Here is a 20,563-nt window from a genome sequence, read left to right on the forward strand (position 1 = left end):
CCACTCACCCAATGATTGTTAACCTGTTACACGAATACATTCCCCACTGGAGGCGGAAACCCTCCACCCTCTGTACCCCAAGAACATGTTATTACAGATAACTCAAGAATAATAGATTTGATATTGAAATTTTATAATTCTAAACTTTTGGCTAGTCAATGAGTGAGATGGAAACCATCGTCCTCTCCCTGGTTCAAGCTTAACTTTGATAGGTCCACAAAGGAGGGCTATGCAGTTGCGGGTGACATTATTAGGAACAACAAAGGTAGTCTGATAATGACTTGTGCTGGAAATCGTGGTGAACATATTAGTAAATTTGCTGAAGCCATGGGTCTATTTTGGGGGGTCAAGCATGCTAGTTTACTTGGTATTCAAAACCTGGTGGTGGAGGGAAATTCACACCTTATTATTGAATCGATTCAAGGGAAAAATACAGTTAGTTAGAATATTACTCAAGTCATTAAGGATGCCCATACCCTCATCTCAAGATTTCGTGAAGTGGTTGGATTTAGCACATATACCACGAAGGCCATGAGGTGGGGGATGAGCTAGCAGTGATTGATTACACTACGACTGACATGTGTAGCTAGGATAACTTTGATGGGTTGCCAACTCATATCTAGGCTTTAATTGCAATAGATATTAAATAATCTTATGGGGTCAAATAATTTATATAGTAAAGTTACTAGTTCTTTGGCAATCATTATTTGGGGTATTTTGCTAAAAGGTGGCCATAATATCATTAATTATGTATGGGTTTTGATTGGTCATTTTAGTGATGTTCAATATGGGAGAGATTTTTTCCTAAATTGGAACATTGACTTTTGCAAGATTTGGTGCAATTTTGTTAGGAGTTAAAGGGCGAGTGTTCTAATTAATGAAAGTATTGGTACCATTGGCAAAAGAGATGTGGCTGACATTGAACAGAGAGTACCAAGGCTCACTATGATTCATGGTGGAGTGTGCCCATGGTGGGTGATTATTACTTGGAGCCTTTTCTTTGGGTGTTCATTGTTTCATCCCTTAATTCTCAAGATTCTGATTGTTGGCCTTTTGGTTTTGTTAGTCTACATTGTGATTTAGCCAAGGTAATGTTAGATATTTTTAAGGGTTTCATTGAGGATTTGAGAGAGAGTAGGGAAACATGTGGCAACCCAGTTCACATTGAGCCAAGCTCCATTGAGAAATATAATGAGTCGTCCTAGACTTATCTGAAGGAGGGTGGTTTGGTGTCGTTTATGTAGTACATTGAGGGTTATGACGAGTTTGTCTCTATGCAGTTTGTCAATACTTGGAACAACATGCGGGTGATTGTGAATGAGATCTTGTTTGAGATCAATGAGGAAGTCATCACTAAAGTTGGTAGTTTCTCTTTGGATGGCCAAAAATGGAAAAAATAAACCCGTGTTGTAGACAAAGCCAACCTCAACCAATTCTTATGCTTGGGTGAAAGTCTAACTTGTGACCATGGTGGATTTGTTAGGACAAAATTACCAGATCCCTGGAAAGAGGTATGCTATGCTATCATGCACTATATCACCTTAGAGGGTAGATTTAAGAGATTTTACTACTACCATATCCCCATTTAAACCACTTTTGGAATCATGATCTTATTTCGTTTCCCTACCTCATTCTTCATTCCATGGAAGACAATATTCCCAAGGTTAGGGAGAAAATGAAAAAAAAGCAAACCTTATAATATCCTTCACTGGGCATTTATGTTTAAGCTGTTCATTTTCACAAAAGTCTTTGCCTTGCCCAACCAATCAATGTTCAGGCGGTCCTCCCTAACCTGACTATTTCTACCTCAACCCCCCAAATCTCTATTGAGGTGATGTCTAATGTTGATACCAAAACCCTTAAGTCCTCTCTACACCTCATTCTTAAGAAAATTAAGATGGAGAATAATATCCAGATTGTGGACTTAGATGTGGAAATGAAAGCTAGTAAGATGAGCTCCCTTAGAAACAAGAAAAATGTGTGAATGTGGAACTTAGGCCCAAACTTGAGAGTCCTCCTAGCTCAGACTCCATTGTTAGTGGCAAAAGAAAGCCCCTCAGAAAAATAGAAAAGTAAAGGTTCCCTAAAAAAATTACACTATGGATGAGGATGAGGATAGGACTAGTGAGGGTATAAGAGAAGAAAACAATTATTTAAGCTCTCTTCCTTCACATGTCTCTAACACCCAAAAGAATGACAATCTAGACAAACAAGGAGGCAAAAAATGTGAGACTCTCAACTCCCCCCTCGTAAACAGGGAAAAGGAAAGCAGACCTAAGGACCCCCCAAGGACCTTTGTAGGTGAAGACCAGAAGAATATGGATGGGTTGGTAGACTCTAATTGGAGCTTTAAGAAGTTGGAGGAGAGGCGGTAAATTCTTGAGCAAAGATTTGATGATGTTACTAGGTTTGCAGTTAGGGTGATGCACTCAGCTGCGTCAACTCTTCACCTCCTCCATGCGAAGAAAGAAGGCCTCACTTTTGCGGCGATGTTAAACACCATGGGATCCCATTACAGGTTTTTAGTAGATGACTGGCCGCAACTGTTGTTGGATAAGCCAGAAGGGAGATAAGAACAAGGAGAGTTATCTCTCCTCTTGGTTTTAGTTTTAGTTTTTTGTTATGTTGGTCATCTTGGCACTTGGCCACTATGGGCTATGCCCATGGTGCTCCTTCAAACTCTCTTTTATTATGGTTTAGACTGATCATAGTTGTTTAAAAATGGTTAGATTTTGGGACACTTTGATGTGGGGATTTTTGAAATTAAGAAGTGGGGCAGGTCAAATTGTATATCTTACTTGTAGTTGTTCTCCAACATTTTGCTTCTCTAGGTTAGCCTCCTTTTTTGGCTGCTTTTATTTTCAAAAACACTATAAATTGTAATAAAAAATAATCTTGTCAAAGAGAGTTTTCATTTATCTTTTAGTGTGTTGATGTTTCTGTTGGGTTCACCAAAGTTCAAACTCTAGTTAGGCCATTCTAAAAGAGAGTTTATGTTGAAATCATATTTAGTCTAACTTCAAATCAACATCATCGAATAAAAGTCTATGTCCTAAATTTTTATATTGAAATCACATTGTGTAAGGTGCCAAGTAGTCTAGGTTCAAATTAAAAACCTCAAATATGAAGAATTAACTAGCCTAGATTCAAGATAAAAAATAAAATAAAAAATAAATTCAAAACTCTTAAGAATTAGTACAATTTAAATTAGCTTTGATTTTTAAGTCCAAAAATGCATTACTTTAGCAACCAATATATTCTCTAAAACTTGTTATTAACTAATCCCAATATTTTTGTTATATCCTTTAAGTTTTTGACCAATGGCGAATGAAGTTCAAGTCCTTTCCACCACTAAATCACTCTAACTAGTATTTGTCAGTATGTTTGTTGTTGCGCCAAAAGCTCGAGCTATCAACGAACGTCACAAACACCAGACTTACTCAGATCCACGAGAGGTAGTTAAGCCATGTCATGAAACCCAACAGAGGTGTTGACCACCAAGTCAACAATCTCCCCCTCATCACCAACTGAGGATTCCGCATCGACGAAATGTAGGAGACCTCCAGAGATTTGAACTTGTGATCTAAGGCTCTAATACCAATTGTTGGTATGTTTGTCATTGCGACAAAAGCTCGAGCTATCGAAAAACGTCACAAACACCAGATTTACCTAGATCCACGAGAGGCAATTAAACCATGTCGCAAACCTTGAAGGAGGTGCTAACCACCAAGTCAATAGTATCACCTAAACAATACGATAAACCATATTAGAAATATTTTTCTAGTAGAATTAAATCATCAATTAGTTGTTTGAACTACATTTTTTTGGTAGGAAGAACATCTAGAGATAAGATAAAGAAGGGGTATAAGAGGGGCCTTTCAAGGAGCAAAATCCTGAGACAAGATAAGTAAAGGGTTAGAGCAAGAGGGGCTTTTCAAAAGCAATGTCTAGAGATTGGATATCTATAATGAGTTAGTATAAGAGTGACCTTTTAAAGAAGTAAATTGAGTTAGATTTTTTTTGTTCATTGTTGTTAATAAATGTTATGTTTGTTAAGTAAAAGAGACAATACTAGTTAATGCTGATAGGCATTCTACAATGGCAGAATGGGGGAGTGGGATGGTGTGAGTGTGTTAATGTTAACTTTTATTCTTCTAGGTTAAATTTGATAACCATCTACATGTCAAACATTTAAATCTTATTATAAATAGAATATACTTTTAAAAATAATTTAATAAATACCACATAAATATCTATTTAAATTATAATATTTGGAACATGTCAAAAATTTAAATCTTATTATAAATAGAATATACTTTTAAAAACTATTTAATAAATACCACATAAAATATCCATTTAAATTATAATATTTTGAGATATAAATCATCCATTTAAAAATAAAATAAAATAAAAAGCTTAAGTTAGTAAGAAACTAAATAAATGGAGATAAAGGAAATATTGTAGTAAATTAAATTATAATTATTTTTGTAGTGGATATCTATCGACATTTCTTTAGATATATTTATTTAAGATATCTACACTAGTAGTTGCACGTTTTTGTGTTTGCAACGACAAGGTGATAAGTGTATAATAATAATATTATCTTTGCAAATATATTTTAAATTAAATAATAATAAATTTTTAATTTAAGTAAAATAAAATAAAAAATAAGTTTGTATAGACTATAAATATTATTTATTTATACTTAATTTGTCATGTATAAATTAAATGATAAAATAAAAAATTGATTATTAAAAATTAATAGAAAACTAATATAAAAAATAGTATCGATAAATAAGAAAAACTAAACTAAATAGTTATATAAATTTAAAACTAAACTATTTTATAAAGCTAAAAACTAAATTAATTTAAAAAATACATTAAAAAATGTATTGTAAAAAATTAATAGGAAAATAATATGAAAAAATAAACTTATAAAAACTAAAAACTAAACTAATTAAAAAAATTATAATTAAAATAATTTAAAAAATAAACTAAAATAATTAAAAAATAAAAGACTAAATTAATAAAAAAATTGAAATTTAGATTTTCAAAAAAGAGAGTAGATCAACTCATATTTGAAATGAAAAGAGAATTGACAATCCCAAAAAGAAAAGTTATTTTGTGAATGAAATTTCCTATGTATTACATAACGACTTAATAACAACTTAGAAAAAGGAGATGATCAAAAGTGAATGATAAAAATAGAAAGACAATATAAAATGAGAAAAAACAATAAAAGAAACATAAAAACCAACAATTTATAGGAAAAGTTATGTCTTACAAATTTAGAGATTAAACAATAGGAAAATAAAATAGATTATAATTTCAATGGATATTTTATGTGGTATTTATTAAATAGTTTTTAAAAGTATATTCTATTTATAATAAGATTTAAATTTTTGACATTTTCCAAATATTATAATTTAAACGGATATTTATGTGGTATTTATTAAATTATTTTTAAAATATTCTATTTATAATAAGATTTAAATTTTGGACATGTAGATGGTTGTCAAATTTAACCTAGAAGAATAAAAGTTAACATTAACATGCTCACACCATCCCACTCCCCATTCTCCCATTGTAGAATGCTATCAGCATTAATTAAATTTAAAAAAATTAAATAATACAATGAATGATAAACATTCAATTATTATTAACTATTTAAAAATAGTAAATATATTTTTTATAACATAAAATATTTAATATTGAAAAAAATAACAAACTAAAAATCATAAAATTCCTTCCATAATAAAAACAAAAACAATTGATTCATAATCATTTCACATCCACAATTAAAGCCAAAAAATCTACTTAGGTGCCAAAAAAAAAAAAAAAACTAATGTTCTAAACTAAAAATATAATCCCACAAAATGTATGAAATTGTTAGTAAATTAATTTTTGTCACATTTTAGTTACTAATCTCATCAAATTTATTTCTTGTCACATTTGTAAACTTTCTAAAAAGAATTAGATTTTTGTGAAAATTAAAAAATAAGATTGACTATAGAAGTTGCTTTGATTTAATTTTAGAATTAGATTGAATAATAGGCTCATGTCTTTGGCATGAACTAATAATTAGAAATAAGACATATTATTGATAAAGAATATAAAATTATTTTATAAAAATATTATATCTGACATTGATTTTTTTTATGAGTAATATCTGACATTCAATTTAATCACTAGTTAAAATTAAAAATTAATAAGTCATAAACTAATACAATAGTATATAGACAAGCAAAATTGCCTGATAATTTTTTTAAATATTTCATGAAATGTCAATCCCCACGTATCAACTTTCATTTTTCTTAATAAAAGCTTTTATTTTTCTGCCATTCTGTTCTATCATACCGCCCTATCAAGACGGAGAAACGGGCAGTTCTATTAAATTTTACGATGGTTCATTTTCCAGAAAAATTTAATGTAGTACATTTTGGGAGTAATTACAGTCCATTAGCTATACTCCAGCAAAAAATGTCAAGGGTCTTTCCCTCACCTTTCAATCTATCAAACAGGCAAATCATTTGTGGGAGTGAGGATATTGCAGATAGTGTTATCTGCAGATACATTGCCGCCGGGACCTGCACTTGTGGTGACCTACAAGAACCAGGGTTTGGATCACTTCCTTCTGTCCTGTTTAAACTTCTGCCCTGAAGGAATTGTGAGAGTCGGGGGAAGAAGCACAGAGCCATCCTTGGAGAAGTTCAATTTGTTGTCACTGTTACCCAAGTTTGATGAATTCACGTCGGATTACTTCGACAACACAAAAAAGCTCGAGCGCACCCAAACAGAAATTGAGGAAGCTCTAAAACAGCTACAGGAAAGCCGGAACTTGACTGTAGAATCTGTGCTTCGTCATATGCCTGATTTTCAATTGAGGCAGCTGATTTCACAAGTAAATGCTGGTGCTGCTGATTTTATGCCGGCAGAGGAAATTTCTATTTCGGATTTTCTTCGCGAGGATTCACAGGACTCCACAAATTTGCGTTACGTTATCTCCCAAACACTCAAAAAGTGGATGCCCAATAACATGACTTTTAAGCTGGTACAGGATTGTTTTTCTCGTCAGAAGACGCGCGGAACACTTAAGCAGCTGCAAGCAACCGGATGTGCTACAGATGAAACAGGTGCTGATGTTGTTGATGGGGAGAACAAAGATAACGTCAATGTGTTAATAGAGCAATTTCTCGAAGCTAAGCCCGAAGAAGAAGAAGATTTGGATGAGCCAGATGAAAAAATAAAGAAAGGGGGAAAGAAGAATGATTGCCGCTGGCTGAACGAAACCTTCTTCACTTCCAAATCCCAATCAGTTGATTCAGGTTTGACAGCATCAAACGATGTGAGTAAATATAGTCTTCTTGCAGTTCGAGTTATAAAATATGTGCACTTGCTCTACTCTACTGATGTTCATAAACGAAGCTTCCCTTCTTACAGATAGATTTTGAGCAATATCAGTGGCTGCTGGATGAAAATCCGTGGGATCTGAACGAGTCCCATCGGGCGATTCTGGTGCTGTTAATCATGCAAACTAGCCGCGAAAAACCATTAAAGAAATTAGAAGATGCAAAGAAGGCATATGATGAAATATGCCAGGACATGGAAGAAATCAGCAAACGAAGACAACTTGAAGTGCTGAAAAAAGCAAAAATTGTCGGCATGACTACCACGGTACGCCACGTTTCCTCTTTTGAACACTCCTGTATGTTCTCAATTATTTTTATGTCATTTTTCCTTCTTAATCTTCAGTCCTCACGCATTGTGTATATGCAGTAGTAGGGAATTTGTTAAGTTGAATTTCGAATCCTCAGACCAACTACTTGCATAGGGTGCAACAGAGAATATAAATTACAATTACACATATATATATGCCTAGTTATGATCCTGATTTGCCATTAAATTCAAGCTCATGAACTTTATGGGCACTTACATAAATAATATAGTCTGTAATGTAATGGCCCCCAGAGATCCTTGGAACAAAGATAAACATAGATTAACATATTTGTTTTTTAATAAAGCATAAAACATATCTATATCATACATAAATCTGTTGCAAGCAGAAGACTAAACAACAACCAAAGATCTCCATAGCATTCATTACTTACCAAGCAATGTTCATCCCATTATTCGTATTATCATTAGCTGCAATGTTCATTTTAAAGCCCACATACAAGTTCCTACATGGTTAAGTCATACAAGTTCATTTACGAGGCTAAAACATAAAACGATGAGATGACATAACGATCAAACCCAAAGACGTCCGATAGGCAATTGATCTTGGATTGGGGAGATACAACTCCCAAAAGCGTATCTGAAACACCAAGTCGCATCCTCCGAACAAGTTGGGAAATGCTCGTTGTATAAGGTACGAGTTTTCCCTATCAGCATTGTACGATGAAACTCTAGAAGACATACAATGAGATGTTGATATTGCACATGATACAACCTTTTGGGTTATACAATACAACTATGAACACTAGTATCACATGACAAAACTTTAAATTGAAGACGATGAAACTTTGTACTACGTGCAATGAAACACAAACTAGTGTTTCATTGTACGAGTTACTGCTCCTAGGGGGTACGGAAAGGTACCTTGCTAAAGGTTAAGATGTTAAACGAAAGCAAAACATAAATGAAACGTCCAAACTGCGGAGTACTAAAAACACGCATCTCAAGGAGATAGGCACTCGATAGCATACATATATCAAAACACTATAATAGATGCAACTAACATGTTTGGTACTTATACCAATCAATACTGGAAGATTAAACATAGTCACTAAAGTACATATTCATGTATATCTACAAGTAATCAACCCTAACATCATACATCTACCATCTAATCTCATCACAATGGAAATCAGCTAATCTACTCCATCACAATAAGAATGATGACATCAAAGTACAAGTGCAATTATTGGAGGACAAGAGAAGAGAGTGAAAAGAGGGTTTTGTATCTAGAAGAAGATTGTCCCTGTTCTCTGGTCCCCAACAGTGGTATAGGTAGCAACACCTCCCAAACACATGGAACCCATAGGCCCACTTTGCTGTGCTCATGGAGATAGTAACTTGGCCACAGTCACATAAGACACACATACAAAAGGCTTCACAAATGCCAACCAAAAGCATAACTCTAGAGAATACAAAAGATCAAGAACGTAATGCAATACTTTGGGTCACTACTCACAACAATCTATAGGATACTATGTAGGGACTCTAGTGGAGTGTAGTCACTTGGCTCGTACTAGCCTAAGTAGCATATGGGTATGGTAACTCAACTCCATCAAGAGGCCTCATACAGTTCCTCGCACCAACTTTCACAGAAGAATGGCTACTATCCAAACACACTGAACTTGCATCGACTCTCTCAAGACACACAACTACTTAGTATATTTGTTTATTTGGTTATCACTCATTTAAAGCTCTCCATGTTACCTTGTTAGCCACTTTTGGGCATGCAAATTCCCAAACCAACCCCAAATGAATAATTACTCTATTGACCTATACCCAAGAGTTTGAGTTTTGCAAGATCCCGCCATAGGCACGTTCATGTGCATGTGGGTGGCCACAACCAACTCCATGTAAAAAAAAAAATCAACATGTAAGGGGCTAGATTTGCGAAATGCAACATCACAAGGAAAACATAAGCAACTAAGAAGAAATCAATAGGAAGCACAAGGTCACATAGCTCAATTGACCACTTTGCCAAGAGCACAAATTCCCATAAAATCCATAATTCATCTTTCTATCATACAAGGATGGCATACGATGCCCAAAAGGAACCAAACTCAAATTCCAACAAAATAAGGCAAAGGCAAAAATCAACATTTAAAACTTGGAAAAACATTTTCAGGTCAAGATATAAAATATCTTGGAATGTTCTCTAACTATTCCAACTCCAAGATCCTACTCTTTCTAGAAAATGCTAGTAGCACATAATTCTACTCAAACCAAACAAGGTGACAAGCAATTATTGAGTAGCACACAAAACAAGACAACACCAAAAGGACCTAAAATTTAACCTTCTCAGAATTTGACAAAATTGAAAACCCACTTCTAAAATCTATCCAAATTCCCAAAAATCCAATAAAATTGAAGTTGTGGGCATACATGCAAAATCCAACAAGCATTCTAAAATCAACATTTTAACTTGAAAAGGCACTTTTGAGCCCAAATATAAAAATACCCAGAATGTCCTATGATCATTCCAATTTGTCCATCCTATTCCTTGAGGCAAAAACCATCAATAACATAAATCTAAATCTTGCTCAACATGATGAATTACAGGTTTTGGATAGCATGCAAAATGGTGCGGTGAATAAAAAGTCCAAAAATCAAATGTGGAAGTAGGCTACGAAATTAAAACCCATTGGTCTAAGTCTACCCAACACCACACTTTTGAAATAAAATTCCACTTCCTTGTTCACACCAAAAAAAAGATTGGATAACAGCATAAAAACTTCAAACTACCACATGGGAAAGCATCAAATGCTGACACTTGACCAACCGAGGGGAGGAAATCTCCTAGTGCGCACTGCCAGGGATATAGGTACACACTTAGATTCCTAAATTCAGGGTGAATGTACCTATTGCTTGTTTAGCAATTAACAAGCATCAAGTGCAGATACTCAATATATAAATAGCCGAACCATAAATAGACACATAGTCACATGAAGAAGAATGGGATACCATGTAGATCTCGCAAGTATGTGACTACGACTCTATTCCTATTTCATACTAGCAACAATAGGAAACAACGCATAGAGTGGTGCAGTATAGAATCACATGATATTGCTTTTAAATTAAAACATTGAAACGATCATTTCTAGCAACATGAACGTATATCAATTTAAATCTTTCTAAAATACCCAACAAAATATAAGGCACACTGTCTAGGAATCAATGACAATCTTCCTAGTATATTAATCAATCTTTTGAACATAAATATCTCATATATTTATTTGATGAAACATCGTCATGAGTATACTATAAAAAGGGTATTTAATGATATGATATAATATCTTAGTATTCCATTTATTGCAACCTATATTCTTAGTTAGATCAAATATTATTTAGCAATAGTATACTTACCTTAATGTACTTGCAATCTAAGGTTCGAAATTCCATTACCTACTGGCAATGACGGGGTTGGAGAGGCACTAGATGTAAGGCTCCCCTATTAGACATCAAACAAAATATAATTCTCAATTCAATCATGTCAATGCAGAATTTGTACATAAATGACAACTACAAACTTAGATGATGTCACAACCCATCTCCTTTGAAATAAAATAATCGATGATCTTAATGCCGTGTGGATTTCTTTTTCAAAATTCTTATCCTTGATAAAATTGAGATTTAATTTATTGGTTAATGTAACTGTTATCTGATAGGGATGAATGGGCAGTTATTTTGAAACATTTTGTGCATTTTTTTGAATGGGGGTTATTATGAGATAATATCTAGAATGGTTACATGTGATAAATTTTTTTTCCACCTATACTCTTTTATTCCTTTTTGGGGGGTGGTTTTGCAATGGGTCTTGTTAAAAAAATAAAAATTCCTTTTACTAGATCATTGACGTTCCACGCTAACAGCCATCGGAAGCAGAAGTTGAAGCTACTATTTGTCTTTTCAATTCATTCAAAAATGGATCTTAGTAGACCAATAAAGGGGATAACAGTAATTTTCTTTTGTCCTCCTGGCTGCCAAGCATTTTGATCGCTATTTCATTTCAGTACTACTATTCATCTGCAATAGTCAGTCGACTTGGTCCCATCCCAATCCCATTCTTTCTTAGTAACAAAAATACGGTTCTCACTAGGGAGAGGCACAAGTGCGAAAATGATCGTGGCGGAAAGCAAGGTGTATTTGGTTTTGATGGAATATGATAAGCAATATGAGCGGCTCACGGCTCACAACAATGTGCAATGACATCCTTCCTTGGTCATACCTCTAATGATACAGAATTTGGCTCTCTGTTGAAGAAATAGACTCCTCTAGTGTATGATACACAACATCTGAGTCACAATCTCTTTTTGCTGCCTAATGAAGAAGGTTTCTTCCAAATTTATTTTGTCTCATGACGACGTTGTCATCCAAACCAGCATATCTTTCTTGAAGTCGGTGAAAGACTTGTTTGTGGAACAAGGCATAATGGACAAGCTTCCTCCCAAGCTCCACTTAATACCCTCTAGTTTATTTAAGTATAAAAAAAGGTGCCTGAATGCTTAGTTAGAAATTGTGCATGATAAGTATGGAATTCATTGTTGTGGGCTCGGAAATGAATAGAGATGTGAAGGACCCCAATATTATATAATTTTTGCTGGATATTACTTGTGTTACTCTCAAGCCGAATGGCGAGCGAATGTCTCCGTATCATTGCATGGTAATTGAATGTATTTGAACATGAATTCTTCTTGGTACCAACCCTAGCGCAATCACTTAGAAACCCCCTTAAAATGTTGTGGAAGTCAATCATGGAAATTGTTAATTAAGTTTTATTGCTGAGTATGAACATTAATTTTCCTTGAAGAGTGCGATTTTGACCTTATCGTGTGGGAGAAGAAAATATGTGGATAAGCAGTTTCTATGAATTGGAATCCTGCATAGGTTGCGATTTTAGCCCTAATAGAACTAGTCTATCGCAATTTCTCAGTTTCTTGGGGCACCTTGCCCAGCAAATAATCTAGATGTTTCCATTGTTCACATATGATGTTGATGGATCTATATTCACATTTTGGGTATTCTGTCACTTTCATGCCCTATACAATCAATGATTCATGCATTTTGTCTCACTTTAACCCCTCTATATTGTAGTAGACCACAACTTGGCTTCTCTATATTGTAGTAGACCACAACTTGGTGCGCTGAACCTTGCATGAGTTTAGTAAATTCCCTTAGTGAATCGTGCATTTTGTCAAAGTAGATGTTAGATTATGGTGACTGATCAGGAAAGTACTGTACATATGGCCGACATGTTGTAACCCTAAAATGAATAAAATACTTGTATTAAAGGGTTTAGGGTTAGGTATTTTCATTATGTTGTGATGCGAAATTGCTTCTTGCGGCGGTATTGAGCTGTAAGGGATTACGGATTGTAATCAGTTGTAATCACTGGATTGTAATAAGATCGAACTTGTTGTTTGGTGGATGTAGCCCAGGGATTGGATGAACCACGTTAAATCTTGGTGCCTTGTGTTTATTTCTATGTGACCTATTATTTTCTGTTATTGGTTATATTTGCATGTAGTTTTCATTTCTATCCGTGGTTTATCCTAACAAGTGGTATCAGAGCCTGGTTTTGGCCTGGTCATGGGTTCAAATCTCCCCGGTGCCTTCCCGACCCGTGTAAGCACCTGGTATGCGCGTCGAGGGGGAGATTGGTGGGTGATGCGACGCGCTCCCCTGCCCACAGGTGGTTAATTATGTGGTGTTCCATGTTCACTAACAGTCATGGCTTTTGGTTAATTATGTAGTGCTGGATGATACTCCAAAAGCTGATGTTCCAGCCATTCCTCATGATGTGCAACAACCGCAACAACAAATACCACACACACCAGTGAATGTTAGATGGTCAACGAGGCAAATTAGACCTCCACAAAGGTTTTCTCCCTCTTTGTATTCTATTTTACTTATTGATGCTGGTGAACCTGAAAGTTATGATGAAGTTGTGCAAGTGGATACTAAGATTCAGTGGGAGTCTGCAATGAAAGATGAAATGGACTCTTTGCTGAAAAATAAGACATGAGATTTGTGCAAGTTGCCTGTAGGTAAAAAGGCTTTACAGAATAAGAGGGTTTACAAGTTGAAAGAAGAGGAAGGAGGTAAGAAAAGATTCAAAGCCAGGTTAGTTGTAAAAGGATTTGCACAGAAAAAAGGAATTGATTTTGATGAGATATTTTTTCCTGTTGTTAAAATGACTTCTATTCGTACTGTTTTAAGTCTTGTGGCTACTGAAGATTTGCATTTAGAGCAGCTGGATGTTAAAACAACCTTTCTTCATGGTGATTTGGATGAAGAAATATATATGGCTCAGCCACAGGGTTTCGAGGTCAAAGGTAAGGAGAACTTAGTGTGCAAATTGAAGAAAAGTTTATATGGCTTGAAGCAAGCACCTCGGCAATGGTATCTGAAATTTGATAGTTTTATGCATGAGCATGGATATAATAGGTGTCATTCAGATTATTGTGTTTATTTTAAGAGGTTGGATGATGATAGCTACATTATTTTATGTTTATATGTTGATGATATGCTTGTAGCTGGGTCTAACATGGATCATATTAAGGGGCTAAAACGCCAGTTAGCACATGCATTTGCTATGAAGGATTTGGGGGCAGCAAAACAAATCCTTGGTATGAAGATTTGCAGAGATAGGAAGAACAGAACATTGACGCTATCTTAGGCTGATTATGTTGAGAAGGTGTTGCAACATTTCTCTATGGAGAATGCTAAAGCTGTCAGCACACCTTTACCTGGTCATTTGAAATTGACTAAGGAGATGTGTCCTAAGACACAGGAAGAGGAGGATAAGATGTCCAAGGTACCCTATGCTTCAGCTGTCGGAAGCTTGATGTATGCTATGGTATGCACTAGGCCAGATATTGCACATGCAGTGGGAGTCGTTAGCAGGTATATGAGTCATCCAAGATTTGAGCATTGGAATGCTGTTAAGTGGATTCTCAGATATTTGAGAGGGACATCCATTAAGTGTTTACACTTTGGGGGTTCTACTACTGATTTACAGGGCTATGTTGACTCAGATTTGGCAGGGGATATTGATACCAGGCGGAGTACTATAGGTTATGTTTTTACTGTTGGTGGGGCAGCCGTGAGCTGGGTTTCTAGGTCATAGAAGATTAATGCTCTATCCACTACAGAGGCAGAGTATGTTGCTGCTACAGAGGCAGTCAAGGAGATGATATGGCTTCAGTTCTTCTTGGAAGAATTGGGACATCCTCAGAAGGATAATTATTTGTTCACCGATAGTCAGAGTGGCATTCATCTTGCAAAAAATTCAGCTCTGCATTCTAAGACCAAACACATACAGTTGCGGTACCATTTCATTTGGTCAGTTTTGGAGGATGGACAGTTAAAGCTGGAGAAGATACATACCAATGATAATCCAGCAGATATGTTGACAAAGGTTGTAACAAGGGAGAAGCTGAACTCCTCTTCAGCTTCGGTTGGTCTTTTCGACTGAACATGAATAAACGAACAGCAGAGTCCAGGGTGGTTTGATCCAGTGGGACCCCCATGCGGTAGTGGTATTGCTACAGGATCAGTCTCCAAGTGGGAGATTGTTGTTTAGTGTGGAGCCTGATCAGTCCCCAAGTGGGAGATTGTTAGATTATGGTGACTGATCAGGAAAGTACTGTACATACTTCATAAACAGAAATTTTTTTGGGGCCGTGACCGACATGGTAGCCGACATATTATGGCCGACATATGGCCGACATGTTGTAACCCTAAAACACAACAGCTCAACAAATGGAATGAATGCATTCATTTTTCAAATTCAAGTAAGAGTTAAAATAGCTGAATTCATTTTCACAATGCAGCAATACTATCAATTTTTTCAAAATCTTTTTGCTAACATCCTTTGCACTCTATAGAGCATCAACATGCATCCTCTGTTCATCAACCGTCCAAGCACCTGCAGGTTGTACACCCTGATTTTATTGCTTTATCAACTTAATTTCTAAATGGATACATAAATTCACAATGATATATATAGTTATTAAATTCATGTCCTCCACCATTTTTCTGAACTACACGGATTTCCATGTGATATACAACAAGAGTGCATTTGAAAACACCTGCAGAATCGGCACTAACAATATCCACTCCGACACTTTGTAAACCAGGATCATAGTTGACCAGAAATGATTCAATCTGTGATACTCCGCTGCAAAAAGTAAAACAAATGACGAAAAAGACAACTTAGCTGGATATTCCTCACCTCCCACATTCTTGAACCGAATTTTCTTAAATTCTCAAAGTGGAAGGATATGCATCACACATCAAATCATCAACATCAACTATCTATTAACTCATGATGAACAAAATTATATGGCGATAATGGTCTTCTGTTCACAATTTTAAAATTAGCACTTGCCTCATAACTTCATTGATGACTTCATAAAACTCATGCATTCCTTCTTCTTCAAGTTGGTCACCATGAATCGCTGATATCAAGCGTATGCCACTTAAAACCTGCATAACCTGATGTAACAGCAGTTCCATGGCTGCAAGCTGCATCATGTGAAGGTTGATCCTCTAATTTTAAGATTTCAGATTCAAAATTTGGTTCTCTATCACTATCAACATATCGGATATCCTTAGTTTGTAAAATAATGGGATCATTCCGCCCCATGTCATCCTTAAGGGATCCATCAATCCCTTCTACTACTTGTATGATCACCATCACCCTTGTACTAGCTCTTCGATCCTTGGTTGTAGCTGTAACTAATATCTGGTTTTCTGCTTTGTATAGTGTGATATGACTCATACTTAGCTAGTAGCAAAGATCATCAATTTCATTTTCCATGTCTTCTGTAAACTTGATAGCAAGATCCCTATCCATTAATAACTGCAAGTAGTCTGATTTCATCTTTTTAAATGCTTCTTTGATTATGTGCAATTGAGTACTACGGACTCCACATGCAATTCCTTTTTGCCTCTTTAATTTGAGTTTTCCAAATAGGATCTTCTATGTATTTATGAGATCATTTAAATTGGTCAATACCTTTGCAATCTTCTCCTTTAAATGTGGGATTGAGTCCATAAGCTTCCAAAAGCTCTGCACCATTTTGCCTCATTAATTACTGTACCATCATTCTATATTTTTTATGTGCTAGGTAACTTACCCAATGGATAGTTAACAAAAAGGGTAACACGCCAGTGTTTACTGTACCATGCTTCTATTTGTTTTTATGTGCTAGGTAACTCACCCAATGGATAACTAATGAAAAGGGTAACAGGCCATTGTATAACTTATAATTGTTACAAATCTTTATTTAATATTTGACACGCTTTGTTTGATTTGACATAGACGAGCATTTTATCTGAGCTTTTGATTCTTAGTTTAAAAACTTTAGAACCTTATTTGTGAAAGTTACTTGAAGTTATTATAAACGGGATGCTATAAGAAAATTGTGTGGAACATTTATATGACGGAAATGTATGTTTAAAAGTTTGAACATTGATTTTCACTTGGGATAGCCTTAGAGATTCTTTTTAACTGGTATCTATCTAGTCTAGTATAGCAAAGGTCTCTGTAGTAGATGAGATGTGGTTTAAAGTTTCTTAGTTGGAAATGTATACTGTTTACTTCAAAGTATCTAACCAGCATAAGTTAGAGCATATGGACCATGCTAAAACAGTGGAACTGTTTTTACTTGTTTAAACAATTAATCTCCAGTTGACTGGGATTAAAATACTTGTGTCTAAGGTGTGTTCTAAAGGTGTGTCCCATTTAGTTGCAGAACCAAATTGAGGGAGTCTTGGCCCTATCTTCAACACCTGGAGCCCAAATTTCAAAAATTCATTAACATGATATTACCAATCCATGGCGTAGTCACCTAAGTGCCAATGTTTATAAATTTGTTTTGTTTCCATTTTATGCCTCTGCAAAGAGCGTATATATATGGAAAATTTCACGGGTTCTTGATTTTATCAATTCTGTACCCTACACTAGTAAGATCTGTTGGTGTTTTAAAACCATAGGTCTAAAACAGCACCAGGATACAAAATGAAAGTAGATGCCTAGGGGTTAGCTAGTTCCCATCTTCAGCAAAAACCTATTCAGATCTGGACCAACTTAACAAAGCACATGGGCTTTCTACACTTTAGGCTCTGCAGGGCCAAGGCGGATACACCTAGGGATTTTATTTCTTATTTACTCTCTTTTCCCATTATTCATCCCTTATAGCAGAAAAACTGGTCAAATATCTTCTTGAAATTGAAGCTAACAATTGATTTACAGCAGCTAACTATAAACTCAACAGTTATTGTTATAAGTGGATGACCAACATGTAATTCTCTGTTACAAACTTCAGATAATTGAGTTGATTTAAATGTGAATTATGCAAGTAAATGACTGCCTCAATTTGCATCTCAATTGATGACCAGTGCCTTATCCATTGTTACACAAAGTCATATCAGTAAACTTTGATCTATTCAATTGACTTGCAATTAAATATATCAACTGTTAACCCTAGATCCCATTCTTATGATATCCTTCCCATATACTTAGAAACCCTATCAATTCATAGAAACGTTTACTTAATTGCTTGAATTAAAAAAAACAATGAATTGACATACAACCTATCCAAGCTGCATTAAAATGAATTGACATGAATTGACTCAAAACTTTGACAAATCTGTCATTTAATATACATTATATTCTCAAAATATAAATTTGAAACAACACATATGTGACATAAAATCTGGACTGACTATAAATAGCATAAGCACTAAAAGAAAACATAATTCGGACCCTCACTCCACATCTTGGAAATCCTTTTATAAGACAAGGATTGCAACAAGCTTTAGATGGGAGGACACTTGTCAAAATTTGATTCAAAAACAAAATACAAAGACATTTTAGATACTTTATTTTTACAAATATTCTTTGCACTTGGACAGAAGTGGGGAAGCAGTTCCAAAACTGGCAGGTGGTGGCTTTTCTTCAGATATCTTTAAGATGAGAATGTGTGCAACTTTAACAAGCTGTCATAGTCATTGTCTTCTCTCTATTTGTCTCTTTTGCCATCCAACGGTGATTCCTAACTGCCTCCCATGAGAAAAGCTTTAATTTCTCCAACTGCTTCCCACACATTAATCTCTCTCTTTGTTGGCTATTTAGTGCCTCCAACCTCTTCCAAATCATTAACTACCTTATTCCATCTCGCATATGTTATGGCTCTTGATTCGGTTACAAACCTGCTTATATCAATTTCTACTTTGAAGATAGAATCAATTAAATCATTGAAAGCAACATTATTTTCATCATTAAAAATGGCTATTACTCCTCCTAGAGCTAGTATTGAGTCAAAAGAATTTGACCACTCCTGCCAGTCCTTTAACTTATTATCAACATCCAAAATTGGTGGGAGGTAAGAATCAATCCCTCATGTCAAAACCTTCATTTTATTTTGCACAATTTGTAACTTACCAATAAAGAAGTCAATTAATTCTCTTACTGTCTCCAAGCTTTCCTTTACTGTGAAGATTTTATCAGGTAAATCTCGCTTCTTTGCCATCAACAAAATTAATCTTTCAAAGAATTGATTGTATAGCCCCCATTGATTAAAAATAGGTGATAGACATACTAGTGCTTCATTGCATACATGCTCAACACTTTACAGAGAAATGAAAAGGCTATGTGCCTGTTGAGATATTTTCTTCAATGTGTCTACCCTATGGCCTATCATACCTTTTAGAACATTTTTTCTTATTTCACCACCTTGCTGTGGAGCTTCAACATCTATACTCATTCTTTGTGGCTCAGCACCACTCTGCACTTGCTCTGTTGTCTGAGTTGATGTTTCTTGAGTGGTCTTTGTTGGTTGCTCACTCTTGATCTCTACTCTACTCTGTTCTGCTGCACCGAGCTGTTCTTTTAAGGATGCCACCTCAGTTTCTAGCTCTTTGGCCTTTGACTCTAACTCATTAATTTTCGGACCATAAACATAGCTTTTTCTGAGCTCTTCCTCATATAATTTTTTGATATCAATGTAATCATGGAAGGTCCTGGCTAGTGTAGTCTCTATTTCTTCAACCTTGGCCTCATTCATGAATGAAAAGTGTTTTAGGGCCTTTGAGATCTCTGTACTAGAAGTACTTTGCATGGTCCACACCATCATGTTGCCTTGAGCAGTGTTATGAATATCCATCAGCTTTGGCTTATTCGTTTCAGGTGCCTTGCTCCACACTGCTAAGGACTTAGAATCTATGTTAAAACCTAATCCTTTTTGGAAACCATTAGCACGAAATGCCTCATATGAAATTGAGTCTTCTTGTTTCCTGATCTAATCAAGCATGGAAGCTTGCTCAAGATCCCATCCAGGTACTAGAAGCATTCCACTTCTTTGCACAAGGTCCGTAGCCTCTGCAGGAGTCATCTTCTCACTCTTTGGGTCATATGCATGCAGTTTATCCACCAATTCTTAAATTTTCTCCTCAGACTCACCTGGTTTGAGTTTTAGCACCAACTCACTCTACTTCACTTTATACAAGAGACTCTAGGAATTCATCATTTTCCATAAAATTTTCTGCATCGAATCTAGCTGCTGCCAGCTACAAATCAGTCAGAGAATTCTTTGCTGCTGTTACCCTATCTTGCAAGTAATTTTGCCTTAAATCAGCAAAATATTAGTTCTTTCTAGGCATCAGTTGTAATGTCTTTTGTTTTACCTTATCAGGTATTTGGATCATCTTCTGCCTTTTATTGCCCTTGGCAACCCATGACATTGCTGCTGGCTCCTCCTCTTCAACCCCTAGGACTACATCAAGCTCAGGGGAGTCAGGGTTTACTCTCCCTTCTTATTGGTTC

At 35.4% G+C, this 20,563-nt stretch overlaps 1 protein-coding gene across 1 annotated transcript in view; it reads left to right on the forward strand.

Annotated features, from left to right (window-relative positions):
* The window catches only part of LOC149566404 (uncharacterized), a 73,954-nt gene that overhangs the window by 9,705 nt on the left and 43,686 nt on the right, over positions 1–20,563 (forward strand). The window contains exons 2-3 of the mRNA XM_089819765.1: positions 6,522–7,345; positions 7,441–7,674. Coding sequence (XP_089675891.1) covers positions 6,522–7,345; positions 7,441–7,674 — 1,058 coding nt within the window. The remainder of the gene's footprint in view (positions 1–6,521; positions 7,346–7,440; positions 7,675–20,563) is intronic.

The sequence above is a fragment of the Cupressus sempervirens genome, chromosome 3 (genome assembly GCF_028749045.1).
Source record: "Cupressus sempervirens isolate cs-2001-9-10 chromosome 3, ASM2874904v1, whole genome shotgun sequence".
Classification (NCBI taxonomy): Eukaryota; Viridiplantae; Streptophyta; class Pinopsida; order Cupressales; family Cupressaceae; genus Cupressus; species Cupressus sempervirens.